General features: G+C 36.4%; 2 protein-coding genes across 2 annotated transcripts; one reads left to right on the top strand and one right to left on the bottom strand.

The window, feature by feature from the left end:
* Nucleotides 1-436: 436 nt before the first annotated feature.
* LOC111901015 (putative beta-glucosidase 41) lies at nucleotides 437-3,689 on the top strand. The gene is made up of 13 exons (XM_023896881.2): nucleotides 437-595; nucleotides 695-761; nucleotides 875-933; nucleotides 1,094-1,169; nucleotides 1,270-1,341; nucleotides 1,417-1,504; nucleotides 1,596-1,851; nucleotides 1,943-2,058; nucleotides 2,186-2,409; nucleotides 2,533-2,564; nucleotides 2,707-2,809; nucleotides 2,904-3,012; nucleotides 3,246-3,689. Exons 1-13 carry the CDS (start codon nucleotides 473-475, stop codon nucleotides 3,445-3,447), a joined length of 1,527 nt encoding a protein of 508 aa, XP_023752649.1. The 5' UTR covers nucleotides 437-472; the 3' UTR covers nucleotides 3,448-3,689.
* Nucleotides 3,690-6,252: 2,563 nt separating this feature from the next.
* Nucleotides 6,253-7,824, bottom strand: LOC111901016 (uncharacterized). The gene is made up of 4 exons (XM_023896882.3): nucleotides 7,303-7,824; nucleotides 6,977-7,133; nucleotides 6,795-6,888; nucleotides 6,253-6,706 (listed from the first exon to the last, which is right to left on the bottom strand). Exons 1-4 carry the CDS (start codon nucleotides 7,650-7,652, stop codon nucleotides 6,393-6,395), a joined length of 915 nt encoding a protein of 304 aa, XP_023752650.1. The 5' UTR covers nucleotides 7,653-7,824; the 3' UTR covers nucleotides 6,253-6,392.
* Between the last annotated feature and the right edge of the window lie 11,327 nt (nucleotides 7,825-19,151).

Below are 19,151 nucleotides of genomic sequence, written 5' to 3'. Positions count from 1 at the left end.
AAAAGTCATGTAGTATTTCTATTATTTTAAAAGTCGTGTTTTAAAAGACAAATTTCTAAATAATAAAATGCTTAAAAACAATTTAAATTGTTTTATAGTGAAGAATAAAAAAAAGTCATGTAGTATTTCTATTATTTTAAAAGTCGTGTTTTAAAAGACAAATTTCTAAATAATAAAATGCTTAAAAACAATTTAAATTGTTTTATAGTGAAGAATAAAAAAAAGTCATGTAGTTATTTCTTTTATTTTAAAAGCCGTGTTTTAAAAGACAATAATAAACGATATCGACAGGACAAATTCTACCGCTTCGGATCATCCATCATCCTTGCTTATCCGACGCGTCATCTCCACGCATCGTCACATCCTTCATTTCTCTTGATTTTGCTATTTAAATATTATCATCCACTCAACGTCACTATCGGCATTTATAAATACTTCCACGCCATAAACATTATGCAAACATCAAACCTTCATGAAACCGATTTTATTTCTTTCGCTGTTGCTTACAACAGCTATGTTCTTGAGATCGGAATCTACAAGCCGAGCTGATTTCCCAGATGGATTTACATTCGGAACTGCTTCTTCTGCCTATCAGGTTTGTCTTACTTTTTTTTTTCTCAATCGTTTCAGACATTTACTCGAGCATGTTGTGTGCATACTAGAGATATTTAACAGGGTCGTTTATTTATGGCAGTTTGAAGGAGCAGTTGACGAAGGAAATAAAGGAGATAGCATCTGGGATACTTTCTCAAGGCTACCTGGTAAGCAGAGTTCAATTCTCTTCCTGTTTTTAACACTTTACACGAACTTGATTACTTGAACATGTATTTGTAACTGGATATGGCTAATTCAACGGTGATGGTGATACTTACAGGACGGATATTGGACTTCAGCAATGCGGATCAGGCTGTCGATCAATATCATCGCTTCAAGGTTCAAATTTCTCGAATTAAGCAAGCATCGATGTCAAAACTTAACTTCTACTCCAGTCAATATTCGATTCCTTTCTTTATTTTGATTACAACCAATCAAATATTAAACGAATTCAGTATCGTTGACTCAGTGTAAACAATTTTTTATTTTCTATCATCAGACCGATATCGACTTGATGAAGAATCTGGGAATGGATGCTTATAGATTCTCAATATCATGGTCAAGAATATTTCCAAGTAAATTTACTAATCACCTTAATGATTCTATAATAATATGATATACTGTCGATTTCTTTGAAAGTGGCAGATAAACTAAAACGTATTTCAATGTTAACAGATGGAACAGGCAAACCGAATCCTCAAGGGATTGAATACTATAACAACCTCATTGATTCTTTATTGGAAAAAGGTCATTTTCACTCAATTTGCATCAAAAACCATATGAAATAATAGTATATGATCCCGATGAACATGTTTCTTTCAGGAATCCAGCCATATGCAACTTTGTATCACTGGGATCTTCCACAAACACTTGAAGATAAATACGAAGGATGGTTGAACACTCAGATAATGTAAGCAAGTTAATTACTATTTACTATTTACCTTAATAAACAGTAAATATCTTAAAAAGAAACTTACAGAAATCAATCATGTGTTTTGCAGAGAGGATTTTAAGCATTATGCTTTTACATGTTTTGAAGAATTTGGTGATAGAGTGAAACATTGGATCACCTTCAATGAGCCTCATGGTTTTGCAATTCAAGGCTATGATTATGGTATTCAAGCACCAGGGAGATGCTCTTTTCTATTCCATTTATTATGTAAGAAGGGAAAATCATCTGAGGAACCTTACATTGTAGCTCACAACATTCTGCTTTCTCATGCCACTGTTTACCATGGCTACCATGATCATTTCAAGGTATATCTTCAACCAAATTTGTAGGAAAAAAGAAAGAAAGCAATGATACTGTGTTTATATGAATGAATATCTTGATTTGTGTAATTTTCAGGCAAAACAAGGAGGTGTAATTGGGATATCATTAGATATCAAATGGTATGAACCTTTTTCTGAATCTGATGAAGATCAAGAAGCTGCAACTCGAGCAATGGATTTTGGACTTGGCTGGTAATTTTTTAATTTTTAACCAGATTGATTTATTAAAAAAAAAAAGAAAAAAGAAAAAGAGAAAAAGAAGATTGTTATTTGGGGGTAAAACCAATCTCACTGTGTAACGCAGAGTAAAGTGCATCAGGTTTCTTGATCCTCTTCTTCTTGGAAACTATCCTCTTTCTATGCAAACGCTAGTAGATGAAAGATTACCAGAAATCACCCCTGAAGTTTCAGAGTTTCTAATTGGCACCCTGGACTTTGTTGGAATTAACCATTACACCTCATTATACGCTAAAAATGATAAAACAAGAATCCGGAAATTCATACTCAAAGATGCTTCAACTGATGCTGCTGTCATTACACCTTGTAAGATTTTTAAATAAAGATACATTCCCATTTCATATTTTCAAACAAAAATCAAGTTTCATAACTTAAAAATGAAATTTTGTTTATTCTTAACTTATTAATTTGTATTCCTGTGTAATGTAGCTTCAAGAAACGGAAAATCCATTGGAGAAAAGGTAACCTTCAATTGTGGCATTTTGATGGAGAAATCATACAGAAAAACTTAAGGACAAATTACAAAATTGTCCGAAATATAATAATTTTTTAAGTAATTCCCCAAAAAACTTATGAAATATAATTACCAATATCATTTTTCAGGGTACTTCTACTTGGTTACATATAGTGCCATGGGGTTTGAGAAAATTAGCGATATATATAAAAGAAAAATACGGGAATCCACCAGTAATCATCACTGAAAATGGTATATATCTCATTTAAAGACTCATAACCCAAATGTTTTTACTTCAATTCATGACATATTTATAATTTATATATTAAAAACTCAAATCTTTCAGGTATGGATGACCCAAATAAATCTAGTATAGATTTACAAGAGGCATTGCAGGATGACAAGAGAATAAATTACCATAGGGACTACTTATCAAACCTATCAGCTGCTATTAGGTAAATATCAACCTACTTTACTCTCACTACCATACTTTTACCTTTTTACCCCTAATAGCAACATACTTGGTATTTACATTTCTTCATCAATAATATGCATAAATTTCACTAATGATATGGGAAATATCCTTCATTTGTTACATATTGGTAAATAAATGTGAGTAAGTTGCTATTATGTGTAAAAAGACGCAATTACCCTTGAACAAAGTAAAAGAGTTGTGATTAATGCACAGGGAAGATGGTTGTGATGTGCGTGGTTATTTTGTGTGGTCACTTCTTGATAACTGGGAATGGAATTATGGGTATACGATTAGATTTGGATTGTATTATGTGGATTACAAGAATAATCTCACAAGAATCCCAAAGAAATCTGTTGATTGGTTTAAAAGTGTTCTTAAATTGGAGGAGAATATTACAACCTCATTTGCAACATAACAGGGAAGAAGACAGGATTATAGAAGTGTATATGAAAACATATGTGTATGTAACCCCCTTGTGTTCTTGAACATTGTGTAATTTGTAAAGTTGTTGATATAAAGTTGAAAACATAGTTAGCAACAAGGGGGTCCTTGGTCCTAATGTCATGGTTATAACAAAGCTAAGTGTTCCAAAAAACAAGAATAAATATGTACTCTATGTTCAATTAGTATCCAATGTATGATTGTATTAGTAATCCATTCTATTGGTAATTTATGGATACTTCAAAAATAAAACGCAAAATAAGTTGCAATAAAAAAGGGCTAATGGGAGGATTATGGAGGACCAATGTTAAGGGATGAGAGAAGGAAGTGGAAGTGCGAAATATTATCTTAAATGTGATTAAGAATAAGAAAAAAAAAAAGATAGCTAAATATAAAATGACATAGAAAGATATTTAGATACATAATTAAAAACTAATGTTACATTGTATAAATATTTTCTAAATGTGATTAAGAATAAGAAAAAAAATGATTGCTAAATTACATCACTTTACTCGGGGGATAAATCTTACTCGGGAGATAAATCGAAGAATACTAACTGATCTTTCGGGCATGCAACTAAGACCGTGTTTGGCGCGCTACAGCTAGCTGAGGGTGCGTTTGGTTGAAGAAAAATTTCCAATTTTCTAGGAAAAATTTCCAAGAAAAACGGAAATTTTGAAAATGCGTTTGGTTCTTTCAGTTTTCCAAAATTTTCTAAGAAAATAAAAATTTTCAGTTTTCCAAGTTGTGTGTAAATTAGAAAAGCGAGTTTTACAGTTTTCCAAAATTTTAAGTTGGAAAATGAAAACCCCACCACTTCTAACCAAACGTGTTTTCTAAAATTTTCATTGAAAACTAAAAATGAAAACTCAACTCTATTTTCTGAAAACATTTTCTTAGAAAATGAAAACATTTTTCTACAACCAAACGCACCCTGATTAGCTAGTTTATTTTTTGAGTATTTTTATGTTGTCATGTTTGGTAAGTCAAAAAGTAGTTAAGATTAATTTTTTGGTAAAATTAGTTGATTTTAATTGGTTGTGGAAAACCGTTTTCATTTTCTATAAAAATGGCCTATTTTTCCGCAACTAAACGCACCCTTAGGGTGCATTTGGTTGTGGAAAACTGTTTTCATTTTCTATGAAAATGTTTTCAGAAAATAGAGTTGAGTTTTCATTTTCAATTTTCAATGAAAACACGTTTGGTTGGAACGGGTGGAGTTTTCATTTTCCATCTTAGAAATTTGGAAAACTGTAAAAATCACTTTTCTAATTTACATACAGTTTGGAAAACTGAAAAATTTCATTTTCTTAGAAAACTTTGGAAAACTAAACGAACCAAACGCATTTTCAAAATTTCTATTTTTTTTGGAAAATGAAAAATTTCACTTTCTACAACCAAACGCACCTTTAGGTTTTTTAGTGGACCTCCTTTATGTTTTACATATGCTACAAGTCATAGGAACTCTAGCACCACAAGTCCAGAAGAGGTGAGCAACGATAATTCCACAAATGTTGTCATATATGGAGGTTCCAACACCGTAGCTTTGGTTTGGATCGACTATGCTATTAAATGAGTCGAGTATTGTCACATATAATGTACTTTGCTATAAAGTTGGTTAACCGTTATTTGGTCATTTGTTTAGCTAAGCTAGTTGGAGGCCTACTTTAAATAGGGGATTGGTTAAGAGTTTGTATCTAGGCGTTTCTGTTGGAATCAATTAGAAGAGAGTCAACCCCTTGAGAAAGTCAGTAAGATTTAGTGTTGGACGATTAAGAGACTCTAAATGAATTTGGTTTTGAAGTGATAAGAAGAGAGCAAATACCAGTGTTTTAAAAACCGGTTCAAACCGGCCGGTTGAACCGGGAATGAGAACGGTTCAATTTGGACCGGTTTTGTAACGATTTTCTGACTGGATTGAACCGACCGATTTTGGTAAAAAAACCGGTTCAACCGGCTGAATTGAACCGGAATGGACTGGGTTGAACCGGACATTCTTGGATTTTTGTGTTTGTTTTGGGCTTCTTTGTTTGATTTTGACTTCTATAATGATTGTTTTTATATGTTGGATTCTAATTACGTTTGTAATACTAAAAAAATCACAAGTTTTGTAATTAATGTATGCAAGATAATTAAAAACATATAAAAATATAAAACCATTTAACCATCCGATTGAACCGGTTAAACCGGTTGAACCGGAAAACGTCACCCAACCGGTTCAATTAAAAAACTGGTTTTTAAAACATCGGCAAATACCATATTTTCACCAAAAAAAATTCATAAATGATGGACTAGCGAACCATTCAATGTTTTTTAAACATAAATAGGCAGAAATAATATTTAATGTTACCAAACAATCTTGATATTTAAAGATTAAAATGTTGACTTTTAATGAAACTAGTCTTAGGCTTACCAAACAGCCTCTAAGCTAGCCTTTATAACCACTAATCGTCTAATAAAAAACTTGAAGTCGACAATTAAACCCTAATAAAGTTTAACAGTTAAAAATGATGACATAGAATATTTGTGCATTAATACTAAATTAGAAAATTTTAAAATACTACTTAAGTACGCTTTAAAAACTTGAACCTACTTTTCATTAAGGGCATACTTGACAATTTTACCATTTTCATCAAGGGTATATTTGACAATTTTGCCATGAACTTAACTACTTAAGCTATTTCAAATAGCTCTTTTAAGCTAGTTTTATGGCAATAAGCTCAAAACATAAGCTTAGCTTACATGCAATCTAATACAGCCTTAGTAAGGACAAAGAAGCTAGGGAAGAACATATGAACATAGAGCAGAAACTGTTTGGATTGTTTCATAACAAGACTCGTGAAAATAAACGTATGCAAACTATATATGCAAAACAGGTAAAAGAGAAGGTGAAGTTTCGACAAATAAGAACATGATGTGCTAAGAACGTTTAGTTATTACCACAGTAATAACCATGATCGCCAATCCCATAAGAGTTGCTCCAATGGCGGTTTTCTCCATTGATATTCCAGCAGTTCCATCTGGATTCACAGTAAATTCTCCTTTTGGTGCACCACCGAAAAGGGTCTGAAACGTATCAGATAAACTGTTCATCATGTCAACCACTGTAACTGTAACTTTATGCTTGATGTCCTTCATATAATCCATGAAACCCTTTCCAGATTCAGATTTCGATTCACTCTCATCAGTAGAAGAACCCTTTCCGTCTAGATCAAACTCTGGGAAAACAACACCTACAAAGATGATTCAAACAACGATTTTTTCATAAGAGAAAGAAGTAAAGGGTTGTTACTTTGTTCAAGAAGTTGAAAAGTTACTAACTTGATTGATGATTCTCGAGGAATTCCACAAGGGCCTCGTTTTTCAAAACGGCATTCCACACATTTGGATCAGAAGCAATTGAAGCAACAACATTCTGGTAAGAACCAAAAAAAAGGAATTAAAATGTGATTTTGCTTCATTTATGGTATACATAAGAAACTCACAAGTAGAAGCAGACATACCTGTGCAGATGGGCTTTCGTTAAGAAGCTTAAAAGCTTTGATTGCATGGTTTGATACTGACGATTCACTAACAAGACAATTCTTCGTCTCCACATTTTCAGAATTTGAAAAAGCCGATAACATTTGACCATTGGTTGCATTCGGAGACAGATAAGTCCTGGAAAATTAGAATAGTTTAATAAGATCAACTCCATCAGAGTAATGGACCCTAATTACGAACAGAGTGAGGCAATAAGAAATTGCTAAAATTGTTAGAAGTGATTGACTAAACAAACAATATACAGATGTAGTATACAATAATACTGAAAAACACGAAAAATATTTACTTCTGAAGAGCATCATTAAGATCATAAGTGGCTTGTTTGGCCTCTTGAATAGTAGGAGCACCGCCGAAAACCACCCTAGGCTTCGGCTCTCTCGCCTCCATAAAAAGCTCATCTTCGGAGCCAGCCAATTCCCAATCATCATAGGCCTTCTCTACCGATGAATTCGCCTTGTTTTCATTATTAGCGATGGCTAATTTCACATCATCGGAAGAAGAAACGACAGACGCGACGGAAACACTGGCCTGACGAGCGGTGGAAACGACGGGGTTTCCGGCGCCTCGAAGGCTACCGTTAAAGACCCCCATCCCAGTGACCTTCGCGGCGGCTCTCATGACTACTCCACCACCCATATTGATCACTCTATCGGCGACGGTGTTTGTAACAAAAAGGGATGACGATTGAGAGATCGGAGTTTTCAGGTGGAAACCATGGAATATATATAAGGAATCACTGACCGACTGTATCGGAATACGTAAGATTGCTCGACCCGATTTTACACAATTGAATCCGATTTTGAAAATATCTTTCTTTTTAGCCTCAAATTATAAGCAATCGTTATCTATAAGACTATCTAAGGTTACCAATTTGTTGAGATTTAGGAACTTAAGTTTTAGCTTTTTTTTAAAAAAAAACGAGAAAAAAAAAAAAAAAAAAAAACTCAAATTAAAGATAAAGAACGTAAAACAAATTTTAAATAAAAAAATTAATAAAAAAGTGTTATTTCAAATCTATAATAACAAAATGTTTAGTTTTTTTTTTTCGAAAGAGAAAAAAATAATCAACATAAAGCCATGCAAAAAAAAAAAAAAAAAAAAACTGTAAAATTGGTTCCTATGGTATTAAAAAAATATTTGGATAAAATCCAAAAAGTTTTCAATTTGTATGGATAATTCAAAATCAAGATTTTCTTTTGGTTTTAGTCACAAAATCATGAATTTCATAAAGCATTTGTAATGACTATTTTGCCCTTCTATTTTCTTTTTTGTATTTTCCATATTTATTTTTATACTTTAATTGAAAATATAAAATGCTCACATATATACACATAATCTCTCTCTCTCTCTCTCTCTCTCTCTCTCTCTCTCTCTCTCTCTCCCCCAACCCCAATCAGATTTGGTCCCAACCCCATCTCTCATCATCTTCATTCATCGCGCCTCCATTTTTCCGACAACACCACAACCACCACCGGTTATCACCTCCTATCCATTTCAAAAAAAAAATCTGGGTTTACCAACAATTCTTCCTATAACACCCCTTTAAATTTAGGATCTTCCAACACTAGCCAAAACACAAAGATCTTCAACTGTTCTTCAAAGTGGGCCGTGAACCACTCATCCATTTGGGCCGTAAACTCCTCAAAGACCTCTAATAGTGTAACATCCCAAGTTCAGAAGCAAGAGTTCAGGGTGTAAAGTGTAAATAGGAGGGTGGACTCGGCGAGTTGGAGCTATAACTCGTCGAGTCGGAGTGTGTGAAGAGCACGTTATTAAGTGGCCTGACTCGCTGAGTCGGAGGCTGGACTCGACGAGTCAGTGCTGGGAAGAGAAAACCCTAAGATTTAGGGTTTGCACCCTATTTAAAGGATCTATTGTTCACCCCTCCGTAGGACTGTTCACTATTTGGATAAAACTGAATTGTCCAATTGGACAATTTGGATCGGACTATTTGGTTCGGATATTTGGATTTTTGGATTGGTTTTTAGCAAAACCGAATTATTATTTTGGATTTCGGATTGGTTTTGGTTTATAAAATAAAAACCAAATAGTCCAAAAAAACCGAATTACAATTTATTATTTTGTTCTTTTTAATATATATCTTTAAAAATTATAAATTTACTAAATTATTCTTTTAATATATTAAAATTTTTCATCAATTATAATACTTTAATATGTACTTCTTATAAAAAAAATTGTCTATAAAGTAGTAAACTATAATATATTTTTCTTGATAGTTATTTATAAGTTTTAGTTCACAACTAATTAAACAATATTTTTTAGTTTATATTATAGAGTAAGTTAATACTAAAGTTATATATTTGTTTAAATGTCTTGATTCTTGAAAACCGAATTGTAAAAAACCGATCCAACCGAATTATAATTTGGTTGGATCGGATCGGATTTGAATTTAGTTTGGACTATTTGGATCTACGTTTTGAAAACCGAAATTAATTTGGATTCACTTGATCGGATTGGATTAAACCGATCCATCCAAATGAACACTCTTACCCCTCCGCCCCCTTACTACCCTTTTGAGATCCAGAAACCCTAAATCGTGAGTGAGAGTCCTTGGAAGCAATTTGGAGCTTATATAAGTGATTTTGTGAAGAGATCTTGAAGATCAAGAAGCTTGGATCAAGGAAATTTGTGGAGATTCGGATTATTCTTCAGTGGGAGGTCGTTTTGGAGGTAATGAATCGTTATCTTGGCCTTCTCATTTCTAGATCCATCTTTCATGGAGTTATAGGGTTTGTTTGGAGATAACATGATGAGATTTTGGTGCATGAGTTAGATCTGGAGTTGGAACTCCAGATTTGAGTTCTATTTGGATCCAATATGCAGAAAGCCCTTTGAATTGCTATGCAAAAGCCATCCCCCGTGAGTTAAGTTCCTTTCTAGCTTGGTTTTTGAATTATGGGACATGAAAGCACGTAAAGGTAGCAACTTTATGTTGCTAATGCACTCTAGGGACCCAGATCTATTGTTTGGAGCAAAGGAGTAGCTCTATATCTTTCGATTATGGGAATGCCAGTATGAACTCGGCAAGTCTGGGAGATGACTCGGCGAGTCGGGTAGGGGTTTGGTTCGATTAAGTTCCAAGTAAACTCAACGAGGCTGGGAGATGACTCGGCGAGTTGGTCTGGGGTTTCAGGCACTGAGTCGCGTAGAGACTCAGCGAATCTCATGGGTTGACTCGGCGAGTCATATAATGATGGGAATGGACTCGACGAGTTGGATGAACAACTCAGCGAGTCTGTTGAAGATTGTCGTAGGCTCGACGAGTCTGTTCTTGGACTCGGCGAGTCATAGCATAAAACCCACCAACCTCTTCTGGTTAAGACTCAGATCAGTGAGTTGAGTGGTGACTCAGTGAGTTGGACAGGATAAGACTCGGAGATTGAAGGACTCGACGAGTCATGGGGTGACTCGGCGAGTTGAGTCGTGTATGGTGGGTTTCAGAGTTAAGTGAACTCTGCAAGTCACTAGGTTGACTCGGTGAGTAGGGTCAACCAGGAAGGTTGACTTTGACCAGGACTAAGACTTTGACCAAGAGTTGACCAGTTGACTTTCGTGGGTATGTTGGTAATTTGGGTTCTGATGGTTATGGTTTCATTGGAGTAATAGGTTGTGGTGTTCGTGGCGGTGATCGGGAGTTTTGATTCTATCTCTCCAGCTCGGCAAGTGCAAGGTGAGTTATCCTTACTATACTCAAGGGTCTAAGACACCAAGGCCGACCCTTTAATTTGTATTTGAGATACTTACACTATGATCCGATTGCTCTGTATCCTGGTAGATAGGGTGGTTGTTATGCTGGTCTGATTGGTTAGATCAATATTTTGGTAGAGTGGAAGCGGTTATGCTTTGTGACCTATAGTTAGGTTTGACTGTCTGTATGTTGGTAGGAGATCACCTATTATATGTGCACATGATTGTTTGCTAGTTGTGGGGAAATCCATCCTGAGGATGATAGGACCCTAGTATGTCGGGTTAGACTGTTATATGGTTATCTGATATTGGTGCACATGTCTGATTGATAGTATGTGGCAATCCAACCCGATGGTTGTGGGCTAGGAGTATTCTATCCCGATAGGATGATTGGACTCATAGTAGGTGGGCATTCCAACCCGATGGTTGAGGGCCTGGGGTATTCCATCCTGATGGATGATTGGACCCATAGTAGTTAGAATAGATGTAGCAGTGTGGGAATTCCAACCCGATGGTTATGGGCCAGGAGTATTCCATCCCGGTAGGATGAGTGGACTCATAGTATGTTGGCATTCCAACATGATGGTTGAGGGCCTGGGGTATTCCATCCAGAAGGATGATTGGACCTATAGTAGTTATTGTAGATATAGGAACGTGGGCATTCCAACCTGATGGTTGTGGGCCAAGAGTATTCCATCCGGTAGGATGATTAGACTCGTAGTATGTTGGCATTCCAACCCAATGGTTGAGGGCCAGGGGCATTCCAACCAGACGGTTGAGGGCCAGGGGTATTCCAACTTGATGGTTGACTGGACCCATAGTATGTTGTGTTGTTACTGTATGTGTATGGTTGTATGTGTGTGGGTATTTTGGGGGTAAATCACTAAGCTTTCGGGCTTACAGTTTCAGTTTATTGTTTCAGGTACATCAGGAGATCGTGGCAAGGAAAAGGCGTGATCGTACCGCTCCTCATATTTCATGATTTTGTGATTTGGTTCTGGGGATACTCTGATGTTTAAACTGTTTTGAAAACAAGTTGTAATAATTAATGGATTTGGATTGTTTTTGAAAAGTTTAAATTTATTGGAAATTTTATGGATGTTACAAATAGTGTGAGTATTTCCTCAATCATCTAGTTAGACATGATAAGCACTTGATTCATAGCCTTGAAACATCATCAAACTCATGATTGTCAAGAGTGTACGGCCGTACACTCTATGTATGGCCGTAAACTCTTATTTGATGCATAACCTAAGGCCTTAAACACTTGCTAGGTACTTGTTATCCATTAGAACTCTTGAACCCTTGAATCCCCATGAAACAAGTGATGGGTTTTACTCATAAGAACATCCTATGTGCTCCTGCAAAACCCTTAAGCTTGGATCTAGGCTTCTCTATTGTACATGCAATTCATCCAAGACTTGAAACCATAGATCTAGCATGCATAATTCGAAATTAACACATTAAGAACAGATCTAAATGATTACCTCTTCCAATTAGCTTGAAAACTTTTGATTCTTCTTGGTTCTTGAGCTTATAGTCACAAGTGTAACTCCTCTAACGGCTTACAAACACCACACAAGCAAGATGGAAATTATGAGAGAGGAGAGTGGATGCTAAAATCAGCCCTAGGGTTTTTCTTGTAATCAAGTGGCCGAAAATTGCATGTGAGGGTCTCTATTTATACTGTAGGCTACTAGGGTTTTCTGCTAAAACCCTAATGGACAACTTAATCACCAAGCAGCCCATGGAACCTTCTGGAATAGGGCCTATGGACGAAAATATGATGGATCCCCATCATAATTTCGTTCCCCCTTTAATCCAGTAGGTTTTCTAGCCCAAAAATTCAACTATCATACATTTGACAGTTTAACCCCATTTATTCAATTAATCTCTTTTAGTCACCAAATTAATTCCTAATTAATTTATGACTAATATTAGTTAAGTAATATGATTTCTCCTTTAATATATTGTTCCTATAATATATTAATAAATCATAATATCTTCTCTTTCTCCCAAATTATCTTGTCAGGTTGCTTTGGTGAAGGCAACCCAAAAAAGACCATGCACAACCGGGTCAAGTACATACCAAATATAGTTACGGACTTAGACACTAATCCAACAGTCTCCCACTTGGATAAGTCTAGTAACTATATCTCACATATGACTTCAAAATCCGGTTTAGCAATCGTAGTTCTTATACGCTGCTGTTAACTCTGATCAAAATCTTGTCCTTTAGATAATAGATCATTTAATCCTCTGTTCTAGATATCATGCTGACAATCACATGGAACACAATCATACTTATTGTTCAGCATATAGTTCCTTGATCCCTGATTAGTTTGACATAGAACTTAGTTGAACACATCAACTTCATCCTGACCGGGCCCGACACATAAGTCAAACCAAATCATCAAGTGGCCAGACATCGCTTTTATCCTCTTAGAATAAAAGGAACAGATAAAATTCGACTTATATGCTTTTATTATTCAGTGCTTAAATCATACATAACAATTTGTTTTATAACATCAAGTTACTGATTCGTTTACGCATTATCAGTGCACAACTAACCAATAAACAATAACCATATCTCTAGGTTTAAAGATTATATGAAATTATCATCTTGTGATCACTCGTGATAAATTCCATGAAGTGATACAAGAAAGCGCGGGTTTATTCCAATGCTCAAATCATAATTCATAAACACTCATGAACTTCGCAGCAAACCTTTGCCATGCCTAAAACCTTTTAGACAATCTACAAACAAATTCATGACAATCTTCTTTCATATATACTTCTAACATATGAGCGACTGTGGACTGTTTGAATAATCTTATTATTCAGGAAGTCAAAACATGCAAAATTGAAACAATAGATAAATAATCAACACAAGATAGTATCTTTACTTATAAATAACACACCTTTATTCATTCATCAAATGTCAAGTACAAATTTATCTATTACACGTTTCCTGTCTATCCTAAACTTATATCATCCTTCAGCCCAATGCTCCTAGTGTGCTGCAAGTGCTTAACCCTGCTCAGTCCCTTCGTAAGGGTATCTGTTGGGTTATCTTCTGACGATACCCTCTTCGCTATGAGGAGTCCCTCTTCTACCCGATGTCTAATGAAATGGTATTTTCTGTCAATATGTTTGGATCTGTCGTGATCCCTTGGCTCCTTGGTTAGGCAACTGCTCCTTCATTATCATAGAAAATCTCCATGTGCTCCTTTATGGATAGCACAACTCCAAGGTCTCCAATGAAGTTCTTCAACCATATTGCCTCTTTCGACGCTTCACTTGCTGCAATGTACTCTGATTTACACGTTGAATCAGCCACAGTCTCATGCTTGGAACTTTTCCAAGTCACTGCTCCTCCGTTAAGGGTAAAGACCCAGCCCAACTGTGAACTGTAATTATCCCGATCCGTCTGGTAGCTAACGTCACTGTACCCTCGTACCCTCAAGTCATCACTCCCACCGAGGACTAGAAACTATTCCTTGGTCCTCCGAAGGTACTTAAGAATATTCTTAACTGCAGTCTAATGGGCTCTACCAGGGTTTCCCTGATATCTGCTGACCATGCTCAAAGCGAAGGCCACATCAGAGCGAGTACAAGTAATAGCATACATGATCGAGCCAACTGCGGAAGCATAAGGTACTTGGCTCATATCAACTATCTCTGCCTCTGTACTCGGGCTTTGAGTCTTACTCAACTTGGTATTGCTTTGGATTGGTAACTCCCCTTTCTTGGAATTTTCCATACTAAAACGCTTTAGTACCTTATCCAAATATGTATCCTGATTGATTCCTATCAGTCTCTTACTTCTGTTTCTCACTACCCTTATTCCCAGAATATAGGCAGCCTCTCCAAGGTCCTTCATAGCGAAACACTTCCCAAGCCATGATTTAACTTCCTGCAGTGTCGGGATGTCGTTTCCTATGAGTAGTATGTCATCAACATACAATACGAGGAAGCTCACTATACTCCCACTGGCTTTGACATATACACATGACTCATCTTCGCTTCGCAGAAAACCAAACTCTTTGATCTTCTCGTCGAAACAAAGATTTCATCTGCGAGACGCTTGCTTCAATCCGTAAATGGATTTCTCAAGATTGCACACTCTGTTGGGGTGCTTCGCATCGACAAAACCCTTTGGCTGATTCATGTAAACATCCTCAACCAACTTCCCATTAAGGAAAACAGTTTTAACATCCATTTGTCATATTTCATAGTCATGAAACACAGCTATTGCGAGCATCACCCTAATAGACTTTATCTTCGCAAATGGCGAGAAGGTCTCATCATAGTCAACTCCAAGAGTTTAAGTAAATCCCTTCGTAACCAATCGCGCTTTATAAGTGTGTACATTCCCATCCATGTCTGTCTTCTTCTTGAAGATCCACTTGCACCCGACTGTCTTACGACCCGGTACATTGTCAACCAAATTCCAAACTTGGTTGTCATACATGGACTGAATCTCACTGTCCATTGCCTCCTTCCATTTAGCAGACTCTGGGCCTGCCATGGCTTCCTTACAGTTGCTAGGTTCATCCAAATTTACCAGTGTACTATTACTAATAAATGTTTCCCTTTCAGTAGTAATATGGAATCCATACAACTGGGGTGGAACACTAGCTCTACTATAACGTCTAAGAGGTAAGGACTCGTCAACAGGTTCAACAGGAGTTTCCTCCTCAGGTTGATTTACAGTGTTAGAGGTTCCTTCATTGCTCGAATCTTGAAGCTCTTCAAGATTGATTTGCCTCCCACTGTCTCCTTGGCTTATGAGTACTCTTTCTCGGAAAATCCCTCTTCTCGCAATGAATACAACATTGTCACTCGATCTGTAGAAGAGATAGCCAAAAGAATTCTCTGGATAACCAATGAAATAACACTTCTTACTACGAGGTTCGAGCTTGTCATGAGTCTCTTGTCTTACAAAAGCCTCGCAACCCCAAACCTTGATATGTGCCAACAAGGGAGCTTTCCCTGTCCACATCTCGTGAGGTGTTTTGGCAACCTTCTTGGTGGGAACTAGATTAAGGATATGGGTGGCAGTCTCTAAGGCATACCCCCAGAAAGCTATTGGTAACGAAGCCCAAATCATCATGGAACGAACCATGTCCAACAAGGTCCGATTATGTCTCTCAGCCACACCATTCAATTGTGGCGTTCTCGGAGGCGTCAATTGCGAAACAATTCCGCATTCATTAAGATATTCGTGAAACTCAAGACTTAGGTACTCTCCTCCTCGGTCTGACCGAATCATCTTGATTTTCCTGCCCAGCTGATTTTCCACTTCATTTTTAAACTCTTTGAATTTTTCAAAGGTTTCTGACTTATGCTTGATTAAGTCGATATATCCATATCTGCTATAATCATCTATAAAAGTCACGTAGAATCAGAAAGCATCCCTTGTGGTGGATCTAAAGGGCCCACGCACAACGGTGTGTATGAGATCCAATAGACCCTCGCCCCTATCACAAGTGCTAGTAAAGGGTGACTTGGTCATCTTCCCAAGCAAACAAGACTCACACACGTCATCGTCCCTAAGGTCGAATGACTCCAACACTCCATCCTTTTGGATTTGGGCTATGAGTTTCTTGTTAACATGGCCAAGGTGACAATGCCACAAGCATGCTTTGTCTAAACTATTAGACAAATCAACATTCAACACATCATTTCCTAAATTGTCTACAACCAACACAGATTCATGTATTCCATTACAAGGAAATGCATTGAAATAAAAACACCATTCAAATAAACATTAATAGAACCATTACTATTATCAAATGAATATCTGAAACCTTTTCTATATAATCCATGAAAAGAAATGATGTTCCTTGCCATATATGGCGAATAGCAACAATTATTTAAACCTAATCCTAACCCATTACTCAACACTAAAGAATAAATTCCGACTCTGGTCACAGGTGACGATCTTCTGTTTCCCATAATCAAGTTTATCTTCCATGTTCCACCTCCTTACTTCTTCTTAGGCCTTGCAAAATAGAACAAATGTGGAAACCATATCTTGTATCAAGAACCCATGAAGTAGCAAGTGATGAGTTGTTAGATTTAATAGAATACATACCTGCAAAGGTGGGCTTTATCTTCCCATCTCTAATGTCCTGTAGATATTTGGGGCAACTTCGTTTCCAGTGGCCCTTCTCATGGCAATAAAAATGCTTTGCTTGCTTAAGGTCAGAGGAGGGTTTAGTAGGACCTGCTTTGGTTCCACTAAAAGAGGAACCATCTTGGGACTTTCCCTTTTGGTGGCTCTTAGAAGGAGCCTTCCTCTTCTTATCCCTTCCTTGCCCAATTGCTAACACAAGGGCCAAATCAGTAGGAGTTGATGCAATAGATTTATCCTTTAGGTTGCAATCAATAGTTCTCAACAACCCTTGAAGCTTGCTCAAAGTGACCTCTTCTTTGTTCATGTGGTAGGTCATTCTAAACTGGTTGTATCATGGAGGAAAGGAGTGGAGAATGATGTCGATAGCCAAATCCTCTTCAAAGTTGACATTCAACTTTAGAAGACGATCAACATACCTTTACATCTTCTGCAGATGTGAGGTTAGGGATTCTCCGCTCCCCATCTTAGCGGTGACCATGTTAGTGATGATCTCATAGTGCTCTTGCCTCGCGCTTTGGTGGTACCTATCCATTAAATCTTGATGCATGTCGAATGGATACATGTCCTAATAGGACTTCTGGAGTTCTGCATTCATAGTCGCGAGCATGATGCAATGAACCTTCATAGCATCACGTTCATGAGTCTCAAAGGCAACAATTTCTTTAGCAGTGGCAGTTTATGGACTGATCTTTTCAAGCTTCTCGTCGAGGACATACTCCTTGTCCTCGTATCGAGTGATCATTCGAATGTTTCGGATCCACTCGTTGAAGTTGTTTCCATTAAAGATCACTTTCCCACATAAATTCATGAGTGAGAATCCACTAGTAACTGCAGGAGCGTTGTTGTTTGCGTTCGACATCTGAAAATAGAAAAGGATAAGTTTGATTAGAAAGAATCCCCAATTAAACACCCAAATGAAAAATTAGGGCTAGGATCCAACAACATTATTCACAACTTAGAAAAGGGATGTCGTAATCTAAATGCAAATAATTTGAAAGAAAGTGAATGACGATTCACTAATTTCCACCATGAAAAATGAAAGTAAATTAAGTTTTAAATGTATTTGAAAACTCCTAGATTCTTTTGAGATTCATTGAACTTTTCAATGACATGTTTAAATCTTGATATGCCCTTCAAGTTTGTGACTGGGATACCGAGGATCACAAAAAAGGTGTGAATAACATGAATATCAACATGGTGCACTTAATGTCCCTATCACCTAATCAATGTGCCGGTAAACCACACACGCTCCATTGATCTATGACAAACATCGAGCCACCATTTGCTACCAATGTCAATCCCAAATTAGTGTGTCGGTTAACCACACACGCTCCACTAATGTTTGACAAGGGTACAAAGTGTAATTCCATGGAGTAACATCATTTTCACATTTTACACTAAAGTAACTAAGATTGGGAATTTGTAAAAACATTGTAGTTACTTGTATCATTCATTATACTTTTAATGAGGAGATGATTTCCCTATCCTACCCGTTCGGTTAACGACCCTCCACCAATCAAGAGCAGATGTACCCAGTCTACTATCTATCTGATCTTAGTAATATATATATATATATATATATATATATATATATATATATATATATATATATATATATATATATATATATTCCGTATCCACCAAGTAATCATAAGGAGTACTAGGTATGGGTCAGGTCATAGTATACAAATTCAATACATCGTTTTTCTAGTACAAAAACATACTTTTCAGATAGAACATGTGGTAAACTAAACTAGAAACTTATCAGTAAAAGGGTTTAATCCATTTTATTAAACCAGTATAACTTAAAGGACCTTTAGTTGTTAATTCTACAATACCTTAGTTTGTACACCAGGGTTATATATAATTAATATCCGATAGGTAGTTGGATGTGTGCTTTCCGCGTTACTTCCTGTTCCTTGTTTGGTTGTGGGCTTAGGGACGATCCACACAATTAACTATCCGTTCGATATTAGATTATATATAGCTTGTATAAACTAAGTGATTATAGAAGGAACTATTATGGTTACCATTTTTACTAAAGGGTATAAGGGTTATTCTTGAAGAATGTTTTTCATCAAATAAAGTAACTATTACAGTTAACTCCATGAGCACCAAATGAATACACCAGGGTTATATACAGTAAAGATCTAACAAACAATGGGATGTGGGACTTCCGCCTTATTTCATGTTCCTTGTTTGGTTGTGGGCTTAGGGCAGATTCACACAATCGATCGTTTGTTTGATCTGGATTCTATATAACTTGTATCCATTTAGCACTCATA

Source organism: Lactuca sativa, chromosome 7 (assembly GCF_002870075.4).
Source record: "Lactuca sativa cultivar Salinas chromosome 7, Lsat_Salinas_v11, whole genome shotgun sequence".
NCBI classification, from domain to species: domain Eukaryota; kingdom Viridiplantae; phylum Streptophyta; class Magnoliopsida; order Asterales; family Asteraceae; genus Lactuca; species Lactuca sativa.
The sequence above is the reverse complement of the archived record's forward strand: the minus strand, read 5'-3'. Positions and strand labels throughout refer to the sequence as shown.

What these genes read in the sequence shown, in the direction of transcription:
- LOC111901015 (XM_023896881.2), top strand. Translation starts at nt 473, where the DNA reads ATGAAACCGATTTTATTTCTTTCGCTGTTGCTTACAACAGCTATGTTC. An exon ending in TACTTTCTCAAGGCTACCTG is followed by an intron (nt 762 to 874) that starts GTAAGCAGAGTT and finishes TGATACTTACAG; the next exon opens with GACGGATATTGGACTTCAGC. An exon ending in GCTACCATGATCATTTCAAG is followed by an intron (nt 1,852 to 1,942) that starts GTATATCTTCAA and finishes TGTAATTTTCAG; the next exon opens with GCAAAACAAGGAGGTGTAAT.
- LOC111901016 (XM_023896882.3), bottom strand. Translation starts at nt 7,652, where the DNA reads ATGGGTGGTGGAGTAGTCATGAGAGCCGCCGCGAAGGTCACTGGGATG. An exon ending in CTTAATGATGCTCTTCAGAA is followed by an intron (nt 7,134 to 7,302) that starts GTAAATATTTTT and finishes CTAATTTTCCAG; the next exon opens with GACTTATCTGTCTCCGAATG. An exon ending in CCTCGAGAATCATCAATCAA is followed by an intron (nt 6,707 to 6,794) that starts GTTAGTAACTTT and finishes TCATCTTTGTAG; the next exon opens with GTGTTGTTTTCCCAGAGTTT.